This window comes from Syngnathus typhle, linkage group LG5, assembly GCF_033458585.1.
Source record: "Syngnathus typhle isolate RoL2023-S1 ecotype Sweden linkage group LG5, RoL_Styp_1.0, whole genome shotgun sequence".
NCBI lineage: Eukaryota > Metazoa > Chordata > Actinopteri > Syngnathiformes > Syngnathidae > Syngnathus > Syngnathus typhle.
The window spans coordinates 19,009,873-19,034,047 of NC_083742.1; the positions used below are offsets into that span (position 1 = coordinate 19,009,873).

Here is a 24,175-nt window from a genome sequence, read left to right on the forward strand (position 1 = left end):
CGTAACCATTTTGGAAGAAATTAAAAAAACTTTAAATGCACTTTATAGTCCGAAAAATACGATATTGTTTTTATACCGGAAAATACGGTATCTACATTGTATAAATCAGATCAGTCAAAACTTTATTGGTTATTTTGTTTCCCTTCACAGATTTTGGGATCTGAGGAACAACAAAGAAGCACTCCTGCATTGGGGAAACCTGCGCTTAAGATGGACCGCTGAAAAAAATTCACAAGCCCCTGTGGCGGCATCTACTACTACGTGAAAGTCATTTCAAATATGGAGTCTTTTGCATTCCTGATTTACAGCAATATCCAGATGTTACAAGGATCTCACAACAGAGACGGCCAAAAAATTCTTCGGACATCTATCATTTTAATAGAGAGTCGACTACCCATACCCTGCACCGTTGCTCGCCACATTAGATCTCGCATCCATCAGGAAGCCTTTGAAGAAACATTCCCGACCAGGCCGAGATCCTCGGAGCAGCAGATAGGAAACCATCGCACAATTCAGACAGTGCAAAAAGAACAAACTCACATTATGAGATTGATATTTTTATTTGGCTTGTGGTGCAACCACTGTATATTATTACAGAAGCTTCTTTTACTGACTCGCATCCACAATGACTTTTTTGTGTTTTTATAGCTGTGCGCTGAGCTCGGAGGGGAAGACGGTTGACATTTAGGAAGCCGGGGTCATACTATAAGGAACGTTCGTAAACAAACACAATCATTATTTGCCCCATCATTAGGACGTGCCACTTACCTTAACTAGCTTCCCCGTACAGAACGACATTCCTTATACCCTTTTAAACAGTTGCAGGTGTTTGAAGATCCCAGAATATAACGAGGAGGAAGATGACCAGAGGGAGAGAGGAGAAGTGACTGAATGAGAGGTGGAATAAAAGAGAGGTTGACATTGGGTGAGGTTGGGGCAGGAGACGTGAGTAGTAAAAGGAGACAGAATGGCCAGAAGAAAGAAAGAGAGGGGGGAGGGAAGTGGACGGGGGTGGAGAGGAAGGGGGGGGGGTGATGTGAAAGGATAGAAAAACGTGGGGATATTGCAGCAGAGTGGATGGTGTGAGGGAGGCAGAGTGAGAAATGTTGCCGGAAATGCTAGAGCCAGCAGTGTGTGTAAAAAGCACACTGCAACATTTCTCATCCTTGACACCACTGACAAGCTTTTCTCTCTCTCTCTCACACACACACGAGGTCGTAATATTGGCTAGATGTTTTTTGTTCCCTTGTCTAAACAAGCGAGATGTTTATGGGAAATTAAATTTTAGCTCATGTTGTAATTCTTAATTCCAAATGTATGTGTTTAAAGATTCCCACAGCACACTCAATCGACTATGTTTGTCTAATGAGAACTTTACCCAAGTCATGGCAGACGTTGAGTCTAAAAGGGCGGGGGGGTGCCCGGTGACACATCACGGATATGAGGGGAGTGGAGGAGGACGCGAGATTGTTGTGGAATGTTGGCGGTTCTGGTCAGAACTCGGCCATCCCATTTGTCAGGGCTTGACCCCCCCCCCCGACTCTGAGGTCGAAGGTCGCGGGGAACATCTGAGAAAAGCTGACGGCATAGAGAAATAGAGCAAGAGAGACAGAGAGATAAAGTAAACATACATGGATTGCTGTGAGAATGTTTCACCTTCATTAATCTCACAAGATTCTGTCTCAAGTGCACATCCCATTAGTTTAGCAAGATAATATATTCTGATATTTTTTCTCAAACGAGTGCAATGTGTTGTCTCATCCCGACTATGCCCACCATTACTACCAGCAATTGTGTGAGTACCGATACCAGCTATCACTACAGATACCAGTTTAGTTGAACATATCAGTATTCGTGACATTGGCCAATATGCTTGTGGCCATTTTTACAAAAAAGAACAAGAAATTAGAAGACTAGAAAATTACTATTTGGGGATATATAATATCCTTGAACATTATCGGCCCTTGTTTTTACTCGTACTTAGTATCAGTACTTATTGTGGGTATCGGCGGCTATTCAAGACTTGAGGACTCGTAATGGAATCAACCTGGAAAAAATAAGTTGTATTTTTTCATTATTGTATTAATAACGCTCAATTATGACTGACATTGTCGGAGGAGTGTTCATTTGATGTTTTTATTGTGCTTGTGAGTAACAAAAAACATATTATAAACAGCTATGTCAAAACAAGCACAATAAGAAACATTTTAATAAATGACAACGTCTTTGACTGTCAATCAAAGATGAGCTTTATCATCTTAATGCAATACAAAAATGTGATATGTGCTGGCTGTGTAAATACAGACCCACTTTGCCACTAGCGCTTAACTTGGTAGCCATAAAGTGCATCTCGCCCCCGTGTCAGTCCTTGCACCACACTGACACATCCCGCCGTGCTTCAGAACACCGGGCAGCCATGTTGCTCACCGCCTGCGAGCAGACACAACACACAGTCACAACTAAAGGGCGAGCTGAGCAGCTCGATGGAGCGTGGCTAGCCGAAAATGCTCACACACAAAGTAGCTCAACTTACTGTGAAACACCGGCGCGTCGTTTCGATACATGTAGCCTGTAAAATAGATTTTTAATTCAACGTTTGTTCTGACGGCAGCTTCCCACCTGGTTGGCTCGGCCAAAAATATAAAGCAGCCCCTTGTGTTGAGTTGCATTTGAAATTGTCATTCTTTGGCCAGACACATCAAACAGGTGCTATGAATAATTTATCTTAAGAGTTTCACATTGATAAGGTCACAATCTGCCAGCTTTGGACACTAAACACAGGCAGACCACCTTCACGTCACTGTCTTTTACACACGTGCCTCCGCACACCTTTCCGAGGCTACACACAAAATCACCCGGGACACCTTTGTCATCTTGTATGACACAAGATGGAGGACAGTCATCTCTTTGTTCAAATGCTAATCTCGTCAATTTTGAACCGCTTATGAAAACTTTACACACTGGTTGCCTCAAATGTCAAAGTAATACTGAAGCATGGGACCAGCTAATGCAGTCCAAAATTCATCCTTGACAATAATAATAACGCTGTACACTGACATCATAAAATAATTGTAGTAAATCTATTGCTTAGAGTAAAACTGCTTAGAGCTGTTTCTAATATTTTGGTGACTTTTTGAGGCGGTCTGGATATAATGAATGAATAAATAAATAAATAAATAAATAAATAAATAAATAAATAAATAAATACGGGGCCAGATTATCATTGTCAGTATATTATTATTTATAATTATTATTATTAATGTTGACAGTTCATTAGTGTTTAACTGTAAGCTAATATTGATACATGTATTGATATCATGCACATATTCTGCAATTGCTTTGTTAGTAATCGCCTAGTGTGGTTTAAAAAAAACATAATCAATTTCTCTGTGCCGTGAACAAGACTTGTCATCAGTCTGAGCTCCATCACACTCATGGTTGAGCTACACTACATTTCTAATTAAGCTCCTGCTGTGTGTTGGTTTTGGTGGGTAAATGAGAGGGGGGGAGCTTGATGTCGTTAGTAAGCAGAATTTTCAACAGCAATGCAAAAACTAGGATTGTTGATGAAGTCTCATCCCCATTGTTCAACTCAATCACCAATTCAAATGGATCTTTTAGGTTGTCATGCATTTATTTGCCATTTAGGTGTTCTCTGGACAATCCCCCCGCCCTACTTCCCAAATAACCGACTGTTCCATTTTCTCCTTCAAATTACGACGCTCTTCCTCAGTGTGCACGCATGGGACTAATCTGGACCTTTTTTGTGGAGCTATATTTCTACTGTGTGTTGTCGGCTAATATGTGGATGGGATGAAAGGTAATCTGCGTGCAGAATTCCTAAAGCTCCCTTATCCTTGTTGAATTTCTTAAGAATTCCACCTTTGCCCTCCCGCTTCCCTTAAAATAAATTACTTGGAGGGCGAGATGCCTTCACGGCACGCACCCACGCATTTGCCTTTTTTTTTTTTTAGGGGTCTGCGAGAATGATCAGGATAAACGGAGTCAAATTAATTACGACTACGTTTTCCCCTTCTAGGTTCTTTTGCACGTTCGACTTGTTTTCCCACCTTGACGTGTCAATTTATGTGTCAGTGCAGGACAAAGTTTGTGTTTTTCTTTTGCGGTGTTTGCACTAACCGCTGTGACGTGCATGCGCACGAGCGGGCATGGCCAGTCTGGGAAGTCATTAGCACGCATGGCTGTAAAGATATGAGGGTTAGTGCACAATCAAGCGATTGGCCTCAGCGTAAACGGACTGTCCCACTAACTTACAGCCAACCTCAAACCTAATTGATAGAAGCGTTGTTATAATTGTCCTCAATTACATTCCCCCATCCCCCGCTTTAGTTAGGGATGCTATATAGAGAATTAAAAAAAAACGTCATGCCTCGAGACAAACTCGGTTTATATGAGATTAAAAAGGATATGACATGCACTGATCGGGTCGTGAGTCTTGCATAATTTATTTGTATTTGGGCTTATTACAGATAGTTGCACTCCTAATAGGCAGCCCCCGGTGTTGGCGACGCCTATTAAATGCTGCATGTGGTGTTAAATGTCCGTGCTGCACTATTTGTGACCAGTGGTCAGTTTCCACTCAGTCGATTGGATGATGCCTTTTGAAACTTGCTGATCCTTACAGGAAGAAACAGAGAAGGGGAAAAGGTAGCGGATAAAAGGCGATTTGAAGTATCCCCCCCCCCTCCCCTCTTTCCTTTCACACCATAATGAGCAAGCAGTTGGAGGATGAGATTTAAGTGAAAAGAAGATACACAAACTTTCTCTTTTCTGCAAAGCACCTCTTAAATTACATATGTAATTACTCCATTTAAAATGTGTAATATTAATTGATATTTTATACACATTGCATCTAATTGAACTTGGGGTTAGGAACGTTATTTAAACACCGTCGTTAGTTATAATACATCAGTAGGAAATAAAAAGTAGCCCCACTGCAAGTTGAAAATAATAATAATAAATTATATTTAAGCAAAAAACAACATTTCTAAACTCTGATATTAATTGTAGCCTCTATCCACCATTTTAATCATTAAAAATGAACATTTACGAATTCAGGTCAGGGTAGATATTTTAAAAAATCCAAATGTAGCCTATATGACATAAATTAGTTCCAAAACGTGGATTCAGTTGCCAAAAGTTGAAACATGGGAAAAAAGTGACGTAACATAATAATGCGCAGCAACAAGTGTGCGTTATGGGACTCTTTAAACTACTCGATGCTCTTCATGAGTTCCAATCATAGTGCACTTATTTGATACGATGGCAGTGATGTGGCCCTAACGAAGCATCGAGTACACACACACACACACACGCACGCACTTTTGTGTGCGTATATATATAGTGCAAATTATTGACTCCTTATAACACTAACACGTGACCAATAGAAAATAAAACAGTAAATGTGATCTCGAAGAAGATTTGTGTATGTTCAAAAGTCCAAAATATATGCTCTTTATGATGGAGTGTGAATGGGGGCTAGGGTGCACTCGATCGTGACCTTAACGTAACGTAACGTAACGTTGTTGTCTTTTAGCCATAATAAACGCAGTACTGAATCTGATCATCAATACGTCATCTTAGATGTGACCATAACACACTCATATCCACACACACAAAACCTTTACTTTTTACTTACATCCAAAACGTCACAAATCAAAACATTATATTTAATCAATATAGATCTGCATCTTAGTGATATTAAAATGCTTTTTTTGTCTGGTTGCGAAAGATAATTAAATCGCTTTAATTGTTTACAATAGATGTATAGTAAATCTGTCGCTTTGTTGTCCATTTTCTCAAATGAAATAAATTATAGTCTATCTAAAGTGCAAGCTTACCTGACCTTAATTGAAAGAGTTTCCTTATCCTTTCGTGATTAATAATGCATCGCTGATGAATTACCAAAAGCCGGTGCTGAAGTGGAATTTCCCCATCGTCCGTGGTTGTGCGTGGTACAAACTTGAAAAATGGGCAATTGAAGCGGCACTTTGTTCCAATAGCGCACGCTTGTCCTTCTTGATCAGCCTTTTAATGCTTTGACGCTATCTCGGCGTGTTATCGATCTCGTAAATAACAAATAACTTCGCGTGCAGGTGAGGCGCACCACGTTCCGCAGGAGTTCCACTGTGACCGATCTGGTATCTTTATTCGGGTAGACGACCGACAACGGAGCTCCGGTCCCGGTTGACGCGCTTGCATGTCCACCGTGTACAAAGTTATGGAAGGAGTCGGAGTGCGTGCAAGATTGACGCTCCTGACGCCTATTGAATTAACTTGACATTGAAATTCAACATTCAGTGGAAATAAGAAAACTGGAGGGATGACTTGCCTTTTTTTTTTTTGCCGGTGCTCCACGCAAACCGCCATCGACGGTGCTTCTCCCCCTAATACCCCACTGAGGTCCACTTTCTCCCTTTTTTTCTTTCCCCCAGCTCTGCTCCCCATTCGCTGCCCCTCCGTGTGTGCTCGTCCTGCGCGCGGTACCCCTTTTTTCAAAACAAAAAAAAAAACACCCCGATTTGTGGAGTAAAATCTGAGTGATACACTCGCATGGAGTAAAAAAAAAAAAACATTGGCCGATTTAATCGTATTGGTTTCACCTTTTGAAAGAGCTGCAGACATGGCCGGGGAGTTTTCATTGGAGTTGTCCGAGAAGGAGACAAGGAGAGGGAGCTCTCTTGTTGAATACTTTAAAGAAAGGGGAAAAAACACGCCATCCCTCCTGTGAGCTTCCAAAGAGGGTCACTTGCATATTTAAGCTCCATTTATACACAAATATGCCCGCGTGCTAAAGAATTCTGTGCAAGGACTTCCATTTAAGAGTTCATTTATATATTTTCAATGAAAACCGATTATAATAACTGATAGGATTCTGCCGCTCTGTGCAGTTGTATTAAATATGATTTTCTCTCTCCACGTCAAAGACACAAATATTAGTATTCATATATTCTTGCGTGTTCCTTTGACTCCTCTTTACTACAATAACGCAATTCTATCATTCATACTATTAATGTTACAGACATGGCCAGTTAGATGTTTATTATTCGTGAGAGCTTTGAAAAGCACAAAATCTGAAAAGCAATCTTTCCTACTCGTGCATTGGCTCCTATGGAGGTTGTAATTGTACAATGTACGCTAGATGGCAGCGCGATCCATTTTTTTTTTCCGACTCACAGGGGGGAGAAAGCCTGCAGAAATCCTCACACAAAAAGCCGGAATCCCCATGCAAATTCCCCAAATAAGTTCACATGATTGTCAATGAGCGTCATTATGAAGACATTATGTGACACCGGCTATGTCATTAGTCACAAGAAGGGACCCGGCTAATTGCTGTATTCCCCCCCCCCCCTTTTTTTTCCCCCTTCTCTTTATGATGACATCTTTGCATGCCATTTTTGTTAACACGCGTTGTTTGAATGCAGAATTCTTCTAATTGCATCCTCACGTGTTTCTTTCACGGCACAATGTAAGTTTCAATCAGCTACACCGGAGCGTTTCTCCAGCGCGTGTACCGCAATGCGCATGCATGCCGAAGCTCCCACACATGCACGAGCTTCCATCCTAAGCATGACACATTTTGGAATAAAGACACCAGTCCAAGACCACCACTTCCGTCCCGCAATTTGAGTGGATTATTTGGCGTGCGTAAAAGCTTTTGTCACCCCCCAGCCTTTTTTTTTTTTTTTTTTTTTTTTTTTTTTTTTTTTCTCTGCACGTTTTCTATCCGGGGGTTCTTCCTACGTCTGTCTCCCTTTTGGCCACAATGGACGAGCCATACTAATCAGGTTTCAAAGTAAATAGCGGCGAAGGAGTGAGCGAGGTCCATGTAAATTGTGGCTGTCAAAAATACAGAAAATAAAAAAGAAGAAAAAGAGAGCCCCCAGTGGTGAGATGGCAACGCTGCAAAAAATGTCCACAATCACGGAAGATTGAGACGCTTCGGTGGAAGTGATGAATTTGTCCAATAGATGAGTAAAAAATAATACTAATAAATAAATAAATAAAATGAGACGTCCTTTAGAAGGAAAATTTGTGTTGATAAAATAAAAGAAACAAATGAATGGTGTCATCTAAGCGTATTGAAAATAAACATCCTTCTATTAGAAATAACTGGACCCCCCCCCCCCCCCCAGAAAGAAAACGTGATTTAAGCAAGCCCATCTATAAAGATAGACACTTTTTGCAGCGCACAGAGCAAGAGGGAGATTCCAACCAATGGAGAGCGAGAGAGGGCTTGGCTATAACCTCAGCCTCCCATTCCTCTCTCTCTCTCTCCCTCTCGCTCTCTCACCTCTCCCCCTCCTCTTCCTCCTCCTCCTCCTCCTCTATGCGGGGCTCTGGCCAGTCAGTCGCCTTTGATTATCAGTCTCCAGCAGCCCCTCTCTTGGCTCCTTGACATGAGCACCATATAAGGCGCAGCGATCTCCATAGAAACGTGTCAGTTTCAATAGTAGTGTCAAAGTTCACTATATACAGACATTCGCGCAGATCCCCCCGTTTCGGAAACATTGCTCTGCAGCTCCTCTTCCTTTAAAGCATTTTTGGAGGCTCTCTTCTTTTTCTTCTTGCATATTCTACTAGTTGTGTTGGGGTTTTTTTTTCCTCCTGCTGCTGCTGCTGCTGCTGCTGCTGCTGCCTTCTCCCCTTCTGTGATATCTTTTCTCCGTGGCTCCAGCTGGACGAGAGGTGAAAGTCTTACACGGCGTGGACTCTATTCGGCGGCTGGAGAAGATGATGAAGATGATGATGAGCTTTATTTAAGAATATAGACGCGGCAAATCTGCAGTTTGGTGTGTGTGCGTGCGTTCGCTGCGCTGCGCACACGGCGAAGACAGACTGGTGGAAAAGGAGAAAGGAATTTATTCACCGCAGCACTTTGGATCGAGCGTCTTTCTACCACAAGAAGGTTTTTTTTTTTTTTATTATTTATTGAAACACTCGCTCATGTGAATTGCTTACCCTTTGTGGCTGTTTTCTATCAAACTGTTTTTTTGGAACCCCCCAACACGTCTGGACTCGCCTTTTCCTACAAAATTGGGGATTGCTGAATGGCTCAGTGCAATTTACCTTGGAACTGGCCTCCCGATACTTGCACATCGTGATCGGGTCGTCCCCTCCAGCCGTCCGCCGCTATTTTGAATGTATTGATCCCCTCCACCACCACCACCACCGCCTCCTCCTCCTCCTCCTCCTCTATGAGATTCCGTGCACCGATTTGACTTTGCAGCCGTCTCGCAGAAAAGCTCCAGATTTTTCTTTTCTCCTTTCCACGCTCCAGAACAAGCAGCGACCATTTCGCTCTATAGCACTTTCCGGGGCCGAGATATGGCAATGGTAGTTAGCGTGTGGCGAGATCCGCAGGAAGACGTGGCCGGAGGACCTCCGAGCGGCCCCAACCCAGCAGCGCAGCCGTCGAGGGAGCAGCAGCAGGCGGCGTCGGCGGCGCCGCACACCCCGCAGACCCCGAGCCAGCCCGGACCCCCCTCCACGCCGGGCACGGCCGCGGACAAGGGCAGCCAGAACTCGGGGCAAAGCCAGCAGCACATCGAATGCGTGGTGTGCGGGGACAAATCGAGCGGCAAGCACTATGGCCAGTTCACCTGCGAGGGCTGCAAAAGTTTCTTCAAGCGGAGTGTACGCAGGAACTTAACGTACTCGTGTCGCGCCAATAGGAACTGTCCCATCGACCAGCACCACCGGAACCAGTGCCAGTACTGCCGCCTCAAGAAGTGCTTAAAAGTGGGCATGCGGCGGGAAGGTGAATATTTATTTTGAAACCTTTACCACACTTGCTGCAGCCGGGCTCCGGTGTGCGCTCTCCATCCGCGGTGCATGATTCTCAGCGGACGGGACCACTCGGGGGTTCGAACAAAGCACTCCGTCTGTCTGGTCCAACCGCGTTAGAGCCAGCAGGCTTATAGTTTGTCCACCTAAATTGCATGTGCACGATTGACCCCACTCTTCTGTTTGTTTCCAAACGCACAATGCTGCCATCAATCCTTGCGCGGCTTTTAAATTGCGTGTGGATGGAACGTACACACAGCCGGCACGTCTCAGCTACCAGACGGCTCACACACGCTCAATCGTGGCGCTCAACTTGACCCCTCGGATCGTTGTTTTGCCTCCACCGCACAACTTGAACACGTCAAATCTTTTTTTTGCTTTAATTCACAATAAGCTTCGCCGTGAAATGTTGTAATCTCGGTTTACCCAAAATGAGCTCCAGCTCATGTTATGGCACAGGCGTGTTATTAATATTCAAAAGCGATGGTAGGAATCCTTTTATTTCAAAGTGATGCTTTGATGTGCATAAAATTCAAAAACTGCATAATTTAGAGCGAGAATTATCAGTCTCGGGTCAAATTTGTTTGACTGCTCTAATCATTGTTGCTACGTAGAAAAAGCCCACGTCAATATAAATGTGATAAACGGCGTAACTTTGCATTGTGCATTGTGCAGTTAAGGTTAAAAAAATGCCGATAAATGCTGTAAATGTAGAATATTTCCTGTAGGATGCTTTGGAAGCGTGTGTGTAACATGGTAAACACGTAAGCATTTTTTAAATTTATTTATAATGATGTTACAAATGGGCACCGTCGTGCTTTAGTTTGAAGTTTAAAGCGGAGCTTTCGTGAAAAACACGCTCGCTCGCTCCCCCACACACGCACACAGACAGACAGCCGAGAAGCTTGTCCACGTTGCCGGTGAACAATGTTTGTCAGTCCTGGATGCACATTTCCTCTTCTTCTCTTTCTTTTTGTCAGCGGTTCAGCGAGGACGAATGCCTCCAACACAGCCCAACCCAGGCCAGTACGCGCTGACCAACGGGGATCCCCTCAACGGCCATTGCTATCTGTCCGGATACATCTCGTTATTGCTGCGGGCTGAGCCTTACCCCACGTCCCGGTACGGGAGCCAGTGCATGCAGCCCAACAATATCATGGGCATCGAGAACATCTGCGAGCTGGCGGCTCGGTTGCTCTTCAGCGCCGTGGAGTGGGCCAGAAACATCCCTTTCTTTCCCGACCTGCAGATCACCGACCAGGTGTCCCTTCTCAGGCTGACGTGGAGCGAGTTGTTTGTGCTTAATGCCGCCCAGTGCTCCATGCCCCTTCACGTGGCCCCTTTACTGGCCGCAGCGGGCTTGCACGCCTCACCCATGTCCGCGGACCGTGTCGTGGCTTTCATGGACCACATCCGGATTTTCCAGGAGCAAGTGGAGAAGCTCAAGACTCTGCACGTAGACTCGGCAGAGTATAGCTGCCTCAAGGCCATCGTGCTTTTCACGTCAGGTGGGTATTGCGTCCGCGCACGCACGCACGCGCAATGGCCCGTGGTGGCCGCTTGTAAACAAAAAACAAAATGGGAGTCACAAATGGAACTTGACAAGAGGTTTGGCTTGTACATGGGATAAATGTGTCGTGTGGCCACTTGCGTGCGTCAGACCAGGTCGCAGTGCAGAAAAAAAAGAAGCGCAAAAAAAAAAAACTAATAACGAGTTGGGAAGCGATTCCACGCTCGTGCGCGTATGTAAAATTTCATAGCCCGCACTTGAAGCATTTTTTTTATTTTGTTTTGAAGATGATAGATGAGCGGCCGTAAATGTTCAGTACACATGTCAAACAAATGTGCCTAAAAGGTGAAAGAGTCCATCAGTGCGTGACAGCTGGCACGTTTGTAACCACAAACACGACACAAAAACAATCCGTTAGAGGGGAAAAGATGGAGTAACATTTCACCAGGCTAATATTTCAGGATGCCATTGAACCCATCACACCGTGCAGTCAGCGATAGCTGTGTATTTATTTTTTTTTTTTAAATAGCACTCTTTTGTAATTGCTGTCCTAAAATATTTGTGTTTTTCAGTAGAATGGAAGGCTGACTCTTGCAAAATGTCCTTAAAAAGGGAAAGCAAAAAGTTGAAGCCAACAAATAGGCCGCAAACTTCTTCAACTCAGCCACAAGTTTACACTTCGGTGCCACACTTTTAGTAGGACTATTGGACGTGTATACAGTTTTCACAATTCGCCTTTTAGTGTGCATTATTTATTTTTCACGTTTTCTATGAGACAGAGATTTGTAAATCACTTATTGAATAATTAATTCCATATTACCCAATTCACTTTTTTACTTTTATATACAATAAGAAAGCACTCGAGAGTGAATTAACTGGCCATGGTTGTGGTTTCAGCACAAAATATATTATACTAATATTTTATTATATTATGTTAAATTATATTATATCATATTATATTTATGAACTCCCAGAGCTGTGTATAGAAAGTAATACACTGTATTTAAAGCAACTAAATCACCACAAACGTGTATTTTCCCCATTCATGCAGAAACTAGCATGTCCACACATCAGTCCTGTTAAATAGAATAAATATAGTAGACAGTTACCACAGGCATAACGTATCATTCATGCATATTTGCCATACTTATCTTGTTTACGGTTTACAATTTTCAACTTAAATTAACCCCACATGAAGGGTCGTAACGTTTGCTTGATGGACTTCGTGGTGAATGTGTGTTGGGGGGGGTCACCGAAAGCAGGTTGCTCCTGCGTGGCGCTTTGCCAGGAGCGCCGTGGATTATTTGCCTTAAATAAATAACCTCGGTGCTGTCACTATTTGATGCATAAATAATGGTGGTCGTGTTTCAACACAGTTGACTGACATCAGCCTCTTATTGACATGTACGCCGGGTCTTCGCTAAGCTGCATAAATGGTGCTTTGCAAGTGTGTGTTGGTGTATGTGCTCCCATGTCAGGGTGTATTGTTGGGCTAAGGGGTGCACACCACACACACATAGGCCTGATGGAGATTTTACTTGCGTGTGCAGCTTTCCATGCAGACACATTCAGCTGTATCCATTATTGTCCCTTTCTTTCTTTCTTTCTTTTTTTTAATCTCACCTGCATTTTATTGTAAAGGGCGAAAATCTCGATTGGATGGAGTTAAAGCATATTGGCTGCTTTGGCTTTAAAGGGACACTCAGCCTTAATCCAAAGGGATTTGCATACATGCTTCTTTGAGCGGCCTCTCTGAGGTCACACTAAATCACCCCGAGATCTCAGGGTTGCCCTCGGGTTCACAAGGTTATTGTGTCTGGGCCACACTGAGTTATAGCTCGCAACTCACCAATAGGCTCAAAAGCACACCCCCAGCATCCTTGCCCTAAATGACGTGGAGTGCACAAAACAGGTTCATGCAAACTGCTGCTTCCAGCTCCAATTGGACCTTGCTTGCTTAAACATGAAACACGACACAGACATTTCAGCAGCTCATTCTTGCACATTTTATGTTCTCTCTAAGTGACTATTGACTTTACCCTCCCCTCTTTCTCTTATAATAAATGTGATTGCTTCTAGCGGCCATGCAATGCTATAGGCTCCCGAGAGGAGGGGGGGGGGGGGGGGGGGGTAGGAGGGAGAAAAAAACAGGCCTTAGTGGTCTATGGAGAGAAGAGGCGGAATGACTTAACAGCTTACTGCGGAGTAATTAGGTCACATTACAAGCAGAGTAATTTCACATTCATCAGGGCCGTTTGGGTTTCCTGAAAACTTGAATCTCCAGAGTGTAGACATCAAGAGCACGCCGGCTATTGGACCCTCACATGCTCACCTTACTATAAAATCTACCCCCCCGAAAAATATCAAATGCTACTGCACACTTGACTTTTACACTATTGTTATTTATTACTGTGCTTGTGTTACATTCTTGTTTATTCCGCATGAATGATACTGGCTCAGTGTGATGCAGCATATTTGTGCATTGCACTCCTTCAAGTCAAGATGGAGTCATGCTGAATGAATTTTTCTTTTTTTAAGGACGTATGCCAAGGCTTTTTATGCCACTTGAGACAAAAAAAAAAAATACCAGAGGTCCTTTGTTGTTGTTAAAAAAAAAATACAATATGACAACGAATTGTCAAATAAAATATATTTACAGTTCACAGCGGGAATACATTTTTAGTCATTTATAATTCACAATGCTAGATTTAGGTGAAGAATCCACGTAATGACTAAAAGAAATAAAAGGGTGGAGTATTTCTATTTAGTTGAACGTCATATTTAAACGCTTTTCTAAAATAAGGCTTTCTTTTTATTGGGTCGCAGAGTGAAAATGCGTTAAGCAGGCACACAATATAATGCCAAGTGTTTTTTTTTTTTTTTTTTTTTTCACAACCTTGCTATTAGCTTTAGCCTAAATGTGCGTTTATCCTATCAAGCGACGCACCGGACTTCAATTCGACTCGGTAGTTGCTGCAAATGACGCGATCGTTATTAAAAATGAATATTCGGCGCTGACCATGCACTGTCCCTCCCGCAGACGCCTGCGGCTTGTCGGACGCCGCACACATCGAGAGCCTGCAGGAGAAATCCCAGTGCGCCCTGGAGGAGTACGTGCGGAGCCAGTACCCCAACCAGCCCAGCCGCTTCGGCAAGCTCCTTCTGCGGCTGCCCTCCCTCCGCACCGTGTCCTCTTCTGTAATCGAGCAGCTCTTCTTCGTCCGCTTGGTAGGTAAAACTCCTATTGAAACGCTCATCAGGGATATGCTATTATCCGGGAGCAGCTTCAACTGGCCTTACATGTCCATCCAATGATCCTTGTGACGCATACAAAAAAAAAAGAAAAAGAAAGAGAGGACACGGACCAAAATTCAGCAGCCATCCTCTAAGAAGACTATATATGAGACTTTTTTTTTTCTGACAACTTTGGAAGACTTTTGCCCTCCCCTGCTCCCCTCCCCCCTCCCATGTCTTCTGGGACTGAGATGGAATATGTACAGAAAAATATTGGAACTGGACTTTACACCTGTGTAAACCCGCTCGCATCTTCAAGAACAATACTCGTCATTTTGTAAAATACTAGTCTTTATTTTCTTTTTTTTGTAAGAAAAAGTACAAACAAAAGGAAAAACATCATATGCGCAGTAAGAAAAAAAAAAAGAATCAAGACTTAGCGGGAAAATAATGTTTCCAAGCAATTATAAGAATTTGTCCTGTGTCTATGTACCTCTCTCTCTCTGTTTTGTATTTTTTTCTGGTTCTAAACCAGGCTTTCTGTGATTCTATACTAATAATTTTTCATATAACCTTTTGCTTCTTATAATGAGTGCGGTAAATGTTGTCAAGGCTATGTTCTCCAAGAATTAAAATTGAAGTGAGAATTTAAAAAAAAAAAAAAGCAAGAAAAAATAAAGAAATTTAGACAATAAGAAACAAGTCTAATCGCTATGACAATATCACCAATGATGGTTGAACTTTTTTTTTTTTCAACACGATGGACCTGCAACAACAAACCGACCCCGTACCCCCCAGCAACCCCCCCCCCCCCGTTCCCCGCCCCCAGGACATTTTTATTGATAAGACATATGGGGGACCCCCCCCTCTCCTCCTCACGCCCACACCCACCTTGCACCCCCACCTTCCCCTCCCCCGGCGGCCATGAGTGCGATCATCAGTCAGAGGAGAGACATGAAAAATCAAAAAGCACTTTTAATATATCAGTTCAAATACATTTTTTGTTTGTTTCGTCTTAGGGGAAAAAAAATCATTGTTTCTTGAATTTTATTGGTTGTTGCCTTCAATTTGCTTACTCCATGATGCAGCTTTTTTTGCAGAAAGGCTCGGTTGATGAAGTTGTGATGGTGACTGTATTATTAAAAGACAAATAGGCAACGATGTCTGTCCCCAAGCATTTTCCTCCATTGCATTCACATTTTTACTTTTGAATGTAGCCTGAAAGTAAAATTTGTTATTTGCACCTGTAAAAACATTGCGAGTTTACCACATTAGGCAAGAACAATGATTTTTAAAAAAAATCACAGTAGAGACACCTAAATCTTGAAACTCCGTTGCCCCCTCTCCCAAATTCCCCTTGAATAAAACTTTATCGCGCGTAACGTGGGCGTCACTTGACAAAATAACAAATAACACAAAATGTAGAAATAAAAAAAAATCATTAACTCCCCCCTGCAAAGTGGTTGTACTGTAATAGACGTGATCAAAATGGAAGATAAATTTTACAGCAACCGCGTGTGAGCGCGCGCGCGCGCGCGTGACGCACAGGAGTCAAAGTTAGTTCGCATTCTCTTGGTGGGGTAAAAATGAAACGTTTTAATTTTCACGCAACATATACAAAGAGCGACGTTTGGGTTTGACATTTAATACATTCGACTGTTAGCAGCAGCAGCAGCTCGTTCTTAATCATCAGATGTGTTGCTCGCGGTCTGCCTTGTGGCCCATCATTTGGCACGGTGATGACAGAAAGACAAGTAAACGCATCACGCCGTCATGTGCGCTTGTCGCCGTATACAGAATGTGTCGAGGAGGAGAAGGGGGAGGGAGGGCTGACGCCTCCATTGCTATAATGTATATATTGCTTATTGTTAGAAGGCTTGTCCTCGCGTGCTCCCTCGCGTAATGACAAATGTGTGAAGCGACTCGGGTCAAGCTTTTTTTGTGGCACTTCCACAAACTGGATGCTTATTGTTTAATGGATTGTGCGTGGGATTCTGCTTTTTGAGCGTATACGAGAAGAAATGATCATGATATAGAGGAAATATATGCCCCCCCCTTCCCCTACTGTTTCCTCTGCTTGATTGCATGCGGGACTGCGATGTTTGTTTGTCTTCAAAAGGAGCATGACAAAAAGCCCATGCAGGCAGGCAGGTCGTTGTCGTTTTATGTTGCTGTGGACTAAATGGTTTGCTGGGTTATTAAACGCAGCGTACAGCTGCTTGTCTCCAACATAATGTATTCTAAATCCCTCCAGAGTGTAACCATCTTTTATCCTCTGGCTGAGAGCATTTTGTTGTACAATTGTTACACTACGGGCTATATAAAGAAAGCGGCAGATGAAATAGTGGCATGTGTTCCTAATTAACATTTGTGTACGGGAAAATACGAGAACACACACGACCCAGGACTCGAGGAAAAGCATCTTTGACGTCATCCATATCAACCCGTTCTATGCCAAATATTTCCGATCTTCGAATTAATCATGTAAAATAGACACAGTGACATAAAAACAAATGAGAACCGCACTTTTGCTCCTGCAACATTTAGGAAAGCTCCGGTTAGGATCGCCTTAAACGAGAGTTAAACAAGCCCTTAGCTTTTTCTGCTTTCATTCATCAAAGCTCATACAAGTGGAGGACTCCCAACACGAGCCACTATTAGTTTGCCTTTTACGCAAGCAGCTGGATGCGATTTCACGTTTGAGGTGTCTGTCTGAAAGAGGAACATTTATTATCCCAACATGTCTGCGGGCCCAGGTCGTCTTCTGCTTCTCAGTGTGTGCGGGACGGCCGCTTTGTTCAGTCGGGGCGCAATTTGTGTTCATGGGCCTCAATTTGTAGTTCACTTTTAGTACGTTTCTGTGCTGTTTGTGTATTTTTCGCGGAGGCTATTCTTCAAATATACGCGTAAAAAATGTCATTTAGCCTGTTTGCACCTTTTGGTTGAAACAAAAAAACCTAGACGACTTTAAAAGATGTTTATTTACGCGCGTATTGACGTTGCCCGCCGTCGATGAGGACAAACGTGTCTTCTCATATCAAACAACCTCCAGCCAATTTGGAGCCCCTGCTGCTTTTTTAGAATGTCCCTGAACGCAACACAAAGGGCCACCTCCTCGTGCCCGCGTGCGCGTGCGAGTGTTAATGTTTGTGCAGGTTGTCATAGCAATGTGTCCGCTCTAGTCATGTTTCATTTCCAAAGGATTTCTCGACGCTTGTGCGTAAAAGCGCACAAGCGCACATCCACCAGGGCGGGCGGGCGCGCGCGCGCATGTGTGGATGTGCGCGCGCGGACAAGAGAGCAGATTGCTGCGTAAGCGGATCCTTTTGTGTTGATTTAGGAAGACGTTTGCTGTATATAACGTTCAAGGCTGATAATATCATTGCCTGGTCAGATAAATAAAGCATTGGCCAAAACCATCGGGTCAGTTATCGATCCGCTTTCTCTCCCCGAGACAGGGAAGGAGGAGGAGGGTGGGGGAGAAAGGAAGAGAGAGAGGGTGAGCCTGGGAGAGCGAGAGGGGGGAGCCCACTCATTAGCATTCCACAGCCATGGACTAAACGCTGACAACTAACAGAGATATCTAGCTCCACACCGCTGCATGCACTCGCCTTTGTCCTCCCCCCTCCTGGCCCTTCATTTCGTTCTCTCATCGCAGCCAACACTCCTTCTTTTCTTCCTCCCTTCTCCCCTGTCCGCTCTCTCTCTCTCTCTCTCGCTTCTCTTCTCCCCTCTCTTTTGCACAAGAGCCAGAAACCTCCCGGAAAAAAAATGAGGAGGAAGAGGAACGAGAAGGAGGGGTGATGTTGTAAAAGCTGTGCAGAAGTGACAGCGCTAAGCGCAGCGGATTTAGCCAGGACAGATACAATTGTGTGTGACTTGACAAAATAGAAGGCGGGAGACGTTTTGAATTGAAACTGCCATTGTGGGTTATTTTAAACTACCCCCCCCCCCCCCCCCCGCCTTAAAAAAAAGAAGGACATTTGAACCGCTCTGTTTACTTCAGGGTCGTCTGTCTTTTTCCGTATTTTCGGAATCGGATTGCTTTAATAATGCCTGGATGCATGGGGAATATTTCGCGTGTTGCAGAACAAGAAAGTAGGAAAACTTTGTGTTAGAGAAATTAATATCCAATGTGCGAAGAAATAGCTGCAGGAAGTAGATGTCACTCCATAAAAATAATTTTATACTTAGCGACGCATGTCGTTATTGACCTGCACAGTCAATTAAGCATATATATATATATGTATATATATATATATATATATATATATATATATATATATATATATCAAATTTTCGTGCAATTTTGTGTCCAGTGATGATGCTAACTTCTTCTTCTGTCCAAAGTTTCAGCCCTCCCACCTTTGCCCCCCCTTTTTTTTTTCTCCTCCTGCAGTGTGTGCACTGCATTGTTGTTTTAAAATATGCATGTCTCTCCGGAATGCCAGTCACGGGTCCAAACTTTGTGTCCCAACCTCCCACATGATGAAATGACCTCCCCCACTCTACACCCCGCACACTCCTGCGCTTTTCCCCCCCATGCGAGCTCAAACAAAATGTCTCAATCTGCACTTTTCTTCTTGTTTGAGAACTAACACTTGTGGATGTGGGACCCTCCTTAAAATATATATATTTCAAAAGATGGATTAAAAGAAAAAATACACTGAAAGAACATTCATGGAACATTAAGTAAGACTTGTTTTTTACTTTCTTCTCTTTTCCCGTGTGCGTCCGTGCGTGCGCGTGACTGCTCAGTGTACTTTCGTGCGTGACGTGGAGAGAAAAGTGAAAACCAAATAATTGCTGTGCAGCTTGTATAGAAAATAATGACAAACGTCTGTGCGTAGTGGTGATTGTTATTTGAAAGTTTGAAACGAGAGAAAACGTCACGGGTTAAAAAATGTGACGTAATATCGTTTGCAGCGGCAGTAGAACCCTTTCCACATCACGCGTTGACGTCATCGCAAAAGACGCACGTGGCCCAGAGTAAATTTGAAGCTGTTAAGTGAACGTAGAAATTTGAGTTTAATTCTGTGACGCTCTTTAACCCCTTGATATATGACGACGTCACACAAGACGTTAAAACATTACCGTTTTACGTCGGTTGAAAAATATTACGTCAAAATATATCATTTTTTTATCATTTAGTTTTGAAACATTGTAGGAACAAAAACGATATAGTAAAAATTCTTGTAAAAAAAAAATCAAAGTACAGTTCCTAATTGACGGTATTGGTGAAACCATAAAAAAAAAAAAAACACGCACATTCACACCACACACACACACACACACACACAGGATTCATTCAACTTTGTGCCAGCCTGGGAAGCTTGTTTCAGTCCTTCAGTCAGGCAGAAGAATGCATGTAAAGATATAATCCTGCACTCAGCCTTATTTCCTCTTTGTACGCTGCTTATCCTCTGCTCAGAACGGCCCGGCCTCCTTCTTGTGCTCTTCAACCTTGAAGAGAACACACGCAGAATTGCGTCATGGTTAATGCGTTGTTTGTTGACGTGTAGTGACACTGAATGGGCGAAAGTTCTGGGACACCTGTTTGGAAAAAGACGGAACATGCGCAGCTGGAACAGTTCATCTGCTTCGACTTTTTACGAGATTTTACAGTTGGAATAGTTGCACCCATTCACCCAGAGGAACATTTGTGGTCTTGGAGATTTCACAATGTTTCTTATAGTCCCCCCCATGAGCTGTTTTGTGGACTTGAGGTCCGATTCTTCAATGCCAAATGCACCTGAGCATGTCTTCATGGGCTGAGCTGTAATTGTGCGCTGGCAGGAGCAAGATCATGATGAAAACCATCCATCCATCCATCCATCCGTCCATCTATCCATCCATCTGTGCTGTCAGCGTAAAATATTCCCTTTGTGTCCACCATCTCATTAATAAATTCTTGTCATTTCCCATCTTCTAGTCAGAGTCGTCGGTACCATCTACTCAAATTGGTTAATGTGTCAGTTAACTATGGGTGAAGTGTTCTTTTGTTTATGATATTTTACATCCCTTTTCCACGCACTTTGCTGCATGGAACGCTCCACAGTGGACCTGTCTGCACACACACACTCGCTGACCCCCCCCCCCCCCCCTCCTCCTCCTCCTCATTTCCCTTAAAGCAGTGTTTCCCAACCAGTGTGCCGTGAGAGATGTTCAGCTGTGCCGTGGGAAATTGTCCAACATTAAATACCGAGCGCAATGTAAACAGGATCGCCAAACCACAGGTCAGTTAGCGCAAGGCCTGGTCAGCCACTTGCTAATCGTGCATGCGTGGCAAATCGGAGAATCTTGAGATTTCATGTTGCGGCATCGGCACATACTCCGTTTATGTGTGTTGCTGTTAGTGTTGGCTCGTGAGTGAACGGTTCGTTCAAAAGAACGATTTTGTTTTCAGTGAACGAGAGTGAACGAATCACTTCCTAAAGTGATTCGTTATTTTTTCAGTTCATATGACTTCAACCAGTAGGTGCCGGTAATGCGCATTGAATCTGGTGCCACCTCGCCGTAAAACAAAACGAAGAAGAAAATGACGTAACTTCCCGAACACGAACGAGAGTTCACCAACTGAACGGAGTGAACGAGTCAGTGATGTGCATTTCCAGTTCATCACGTGAACGGATCAGTGAGGGAACGAATCCTGTCTTTCCCGTTCGCGAACGATTCAATGGGTCAACTGCCTTCTTTCCCGTGCATCAACGGATCAGTCAGTGAACGTGTTGCGTCTCCCTCCTGGCGTGAACTATCTAAACCAGAATGTCGATTTACGATTTGCCAAGGAAAGACAGAAGCACTCACTGAACACCACTTCTTTTATGCGCGTTTTCTCCAAGCTAACGGCTAACTTTATTGCATGAAGGGATGCGTCGTTATGCAACAACGGGGAGATTATGCTTCTCTTTGGGTAATCTTGATGTTATAACACTTGTAGTAGTTTTAAAATAACGTGTATGCATATATACGCCTAAATATTGTTATCCAATATATCTACTGCGATTTTACATTGGATTGCTGGTTTGAAATTTACTTTTATTATTATTCTTTTAATAAACATTTATGTTAAAACTTGTCTGGTGTTCAATTCATTGTTTTTATATTCGCCAATTAAAACATAAAAATCAGTCATTTGGTTAACTGCTTTATATGACAACATGTGTAGGTACACCTCATGGACACTTCAATAGGTACACTACACGAGGTAAAAAAGAAAAGAAAAAAGAACTAAATAAAGGCTTAATTGCACAATAAAAACACATTCATCAATTTTCTCACACCTGGGATCGAATCAAGACCTGACTGAGCAACAGCCCATGTCACTAACCAGTCAGCTGTTTCGCCATGAAAGGTTATGGTTGAATGCACTGTTTTGTACTAGTGATGTGCACCACAGGCCAATAGGGAAAAAGCTTAAGTGAAAGTGAAAAGTGCCACACCCGCCCTCACCCCCACCTCCTGATTGGCTGTTTGAGCTGTGACGTCACTTGGACACAACATTAGGTACACCGCCATTTTCAAGTGTACCTAATAACAGGCCACTTTATTAGGGAAATATCATGGTCAAAGGTCACAGGTGTCAAGCTCTAGTCCTCGGGGCCGCGTTCCAACATGTTTTCCAAGATTCACCTTGTGTATTTCCCTAATAAAGCTGCCTGTTATTAGGTACACTTGAAAATGGCGACGTACTTAATGGAGTGTCCGTGTGATTCTCTCGTTAAGTGCACCTGCGTGAAAAGTTTTAGCTCCTGCGGAACGTGAAAGTGACCAAAAACTTTTCACGCAGGTGTGCTTAACGAGGGAGTCACACGGACACTCCATTAGGTACACCGCCATTTTCAAGTGTACCTAATAACAGGCCACTTTATTAGGGAAATATCATGGTCAAAGGTCACAGGTGTCAAGCTCTAGTCCTCGGGGCCGTGTTCCAACATGTTTTCCAAGATTCACCTCGTGTACTTCCCTAATAAAGTGGCCTGTTATTAGGTACACTTGAAAATGGCGATGTACCTAATGGAGTGTCCGTGTGATTGCCTCGTTAAGTGCACCTGTGTGAAAAGTTTTAGCTCCTGCGGAACGTGAAAGTGACCAAAAACTTTTCACGCAGGTGCGCTTAACGAGGGAATCACACGGACACTCCATTAGGTACACCGCCATTTTCAAGTGTACCTAATAACAGGCCACTTTATTAGGGAAATATCATGGTCAAAGGTCACAGGTGTCAAGCTCTAGTCCTCGGGGCCGCGTTCCAACATGTTTTCCAAGATTCACCTCGTGTATTTCCCTAATAAAGTGGCCTGTTATTAGGTACACTTGAAAATGGCGGTGTACCTAATGGAGTGTCCAAGTGACGTCACAGCTCATACAGCCAATCAGGAGGTGGGAGTGAGGGCGGGTGTGGCACTTTCCACTTTCACTCAAGCTTTTTCTCGTGGCTTGTGATGCACATCACGAGTACAAAACAGTGCATACAAATGTGCCCTGTTATGTAGAAACAGCCGACTGGTTAGTAATATGGTATCTTCCTCCGTACGACCTTGGTTCAATCCCAGGTGTGAGCAAATTTATCGTCGCGCTTTTATTGTGCAATTAACCCTTTATTTTTTCTTCTTTTTTTTTTTTACCTCATGTAGTGTACCTATATAAGTGTCCATGAGGTGTACCTACACATGTTGTCATATAAAGCTGTTAACCAAATGTCGGATTTTTATGTTTTAATTGGCGAATATAAAAACAAGGAATAAAACACCAGACAAGTTTTAATAAAAATGTTTATTAAAATAATAATAATAAAAGTAAATTTCAAACCAGCAATTCAATGTAAAATTGCAGTAGATATCTTGGATAACAATATTTAGGCGTATATATGCATACACGTTATTTTAAAACTACTACAAGTGTTATAACATCAAGATTACCCAAAGAGAAGCATAATCTCCCCGTTGTTGCATAACGGCGCGTCCCTTCATGCAATAAAGTTAGCCGTTAGCTTGGACAAAACGCGCATAAAAGAAGTGGTGTTGCAGTGAGTGCTTCTTTCTTTCCTTGGCAAATCCTAAATCGACATTCTGGCTTAGATAGTTCACGCCAGAACGGAGGCGCAACACGTTCACTGACTGATCCGTTGATGCACGGGAAAGAAGGCAGTTGACCCATTGAATCGTTCGCGAACGGGAAAGACAGGATTCGTTCCCTCACTGATCCGTTCACGTGATGAACTGGAAATGCACATCACTGACTCGTTCACTCCGTTCAGTTGGTGAACGCTCGTTCGTGTTCGGGAAGTGACGTCATTTTCTTCTTCGTTTTGATTTACGGCGTGGTGGCACCAGCTTCAATGTGCATTACCGGCACCTACTGGTTGAAGTCATTTGAAGTGAAAAAAGAACGAACCATTTTAGGAGCCCAAATGGCTTGGATATTTCCCCAACGTAAAATACACAGTCAAGTCGAGACACCTCGACTGTGATAGCCACTCAGCCGCTGTCAGAACAGCAAAGCGTCTTTAAAAGTGACTTTGTTCTTAATGTCGCAATATTTTAAAGAGCTAGTCTAAAAGAGTAAACAAAGCCATATTGATTCTTTTGGATTTTGATCACTATCACTTTCAATAGTTTATTC

The 24,175-nt window shown here is 43.2% G+C and overlaps 1 protein-coding gene and 2 long non-coding RNA genes across 4 annotated transcripts; 1 reads left to right on the forward strand and 2 right to left on the reverse strand.

Annotated features, from left to right (window-relative positions):
- Positions 1 to 541: 541 nt before the first annotated feature.
- Positions 542 to 6,344, reverse strand: LOC133154259 (uncharacterized). 2 transcript variants are annotated; one of them, XR_009714448.1, is made up of 2 exons: positions 2,534 to 6,344; positions 542 to 2,430 (listed from the first exon to the last, which is right to left on the reverse strand). It is a non-coding gene; the product is annotated as an uncharacterized LOC133154259 (long non-coding RNA). The 2 variants fall into 2 exon arrangements; XR_009714449.1 differs by having other exon boundaries at positions 542 to 2,459.
- A 4-nt stretch (positions 6,345 to 6,348) lies between these two features.
- Positions 6,349 to 9,169, reverse strand: LOC133154260 (uncharacterized). Its single transcript, XR_009714450.1, has 3 exons — positions 9,091 to 9,169; positions 6,624 to 8,745; positions 6,349 to 6,509 (listed from the first exon to the last, which is right to left on the reverse strand). It is a non-coding gene; the product is annotated as an uncharacterized LOC133154260 (long non-coding RNA).
- On the forward strand, positions 8,339 to 15,259 carry nr2f1a (nuclear receptor subfamily 2, group F, member 1a). Its single transcript, XM_061278835.1, has 3 exons — positions 8,339 to 9,781; positions 10,788 to 11,315; positions 14,358 to 15,259. Exons 1-3 carry the CDS (start codon positions 9,349 to 9,351, stop codon positions 14,630 to 14,632), a joined length of 1,236 nt encoding a protein of 411 aa, XP_061134819.1. The 5' UTR covers positions 8,339 to 9,348; the 3' UTR covers positions 14,633 to 15,259.
- The last annotated feature ends 8,916 nt before the right edge of the window (positions 15,260 to 24,175 follow it).

Coding starts and splice junctions, on each gene's coding strand:
- nr2f1a (XM_061278835.1), top strand. CDS start 9,349: ATGGCAATGGTAGTTAGCGTGTGGCGAGATCCGCAGGAAGACGTGGCC. Junction 9,782..10,787: donor AGTGGGCATGCGGCGGGAAG/GTGAATATTTAT, acceptor TCTTTTTGTCAG/CGGTTCAGCGAGGACGAATG. Junction 11,316..14,357: donor CATCGTGCTTTTCACGTCAG/GTGGGTATTGCG, acceptor TCCCTCCCGCAG/ACGCCTGCGGCTTGTCGGAC.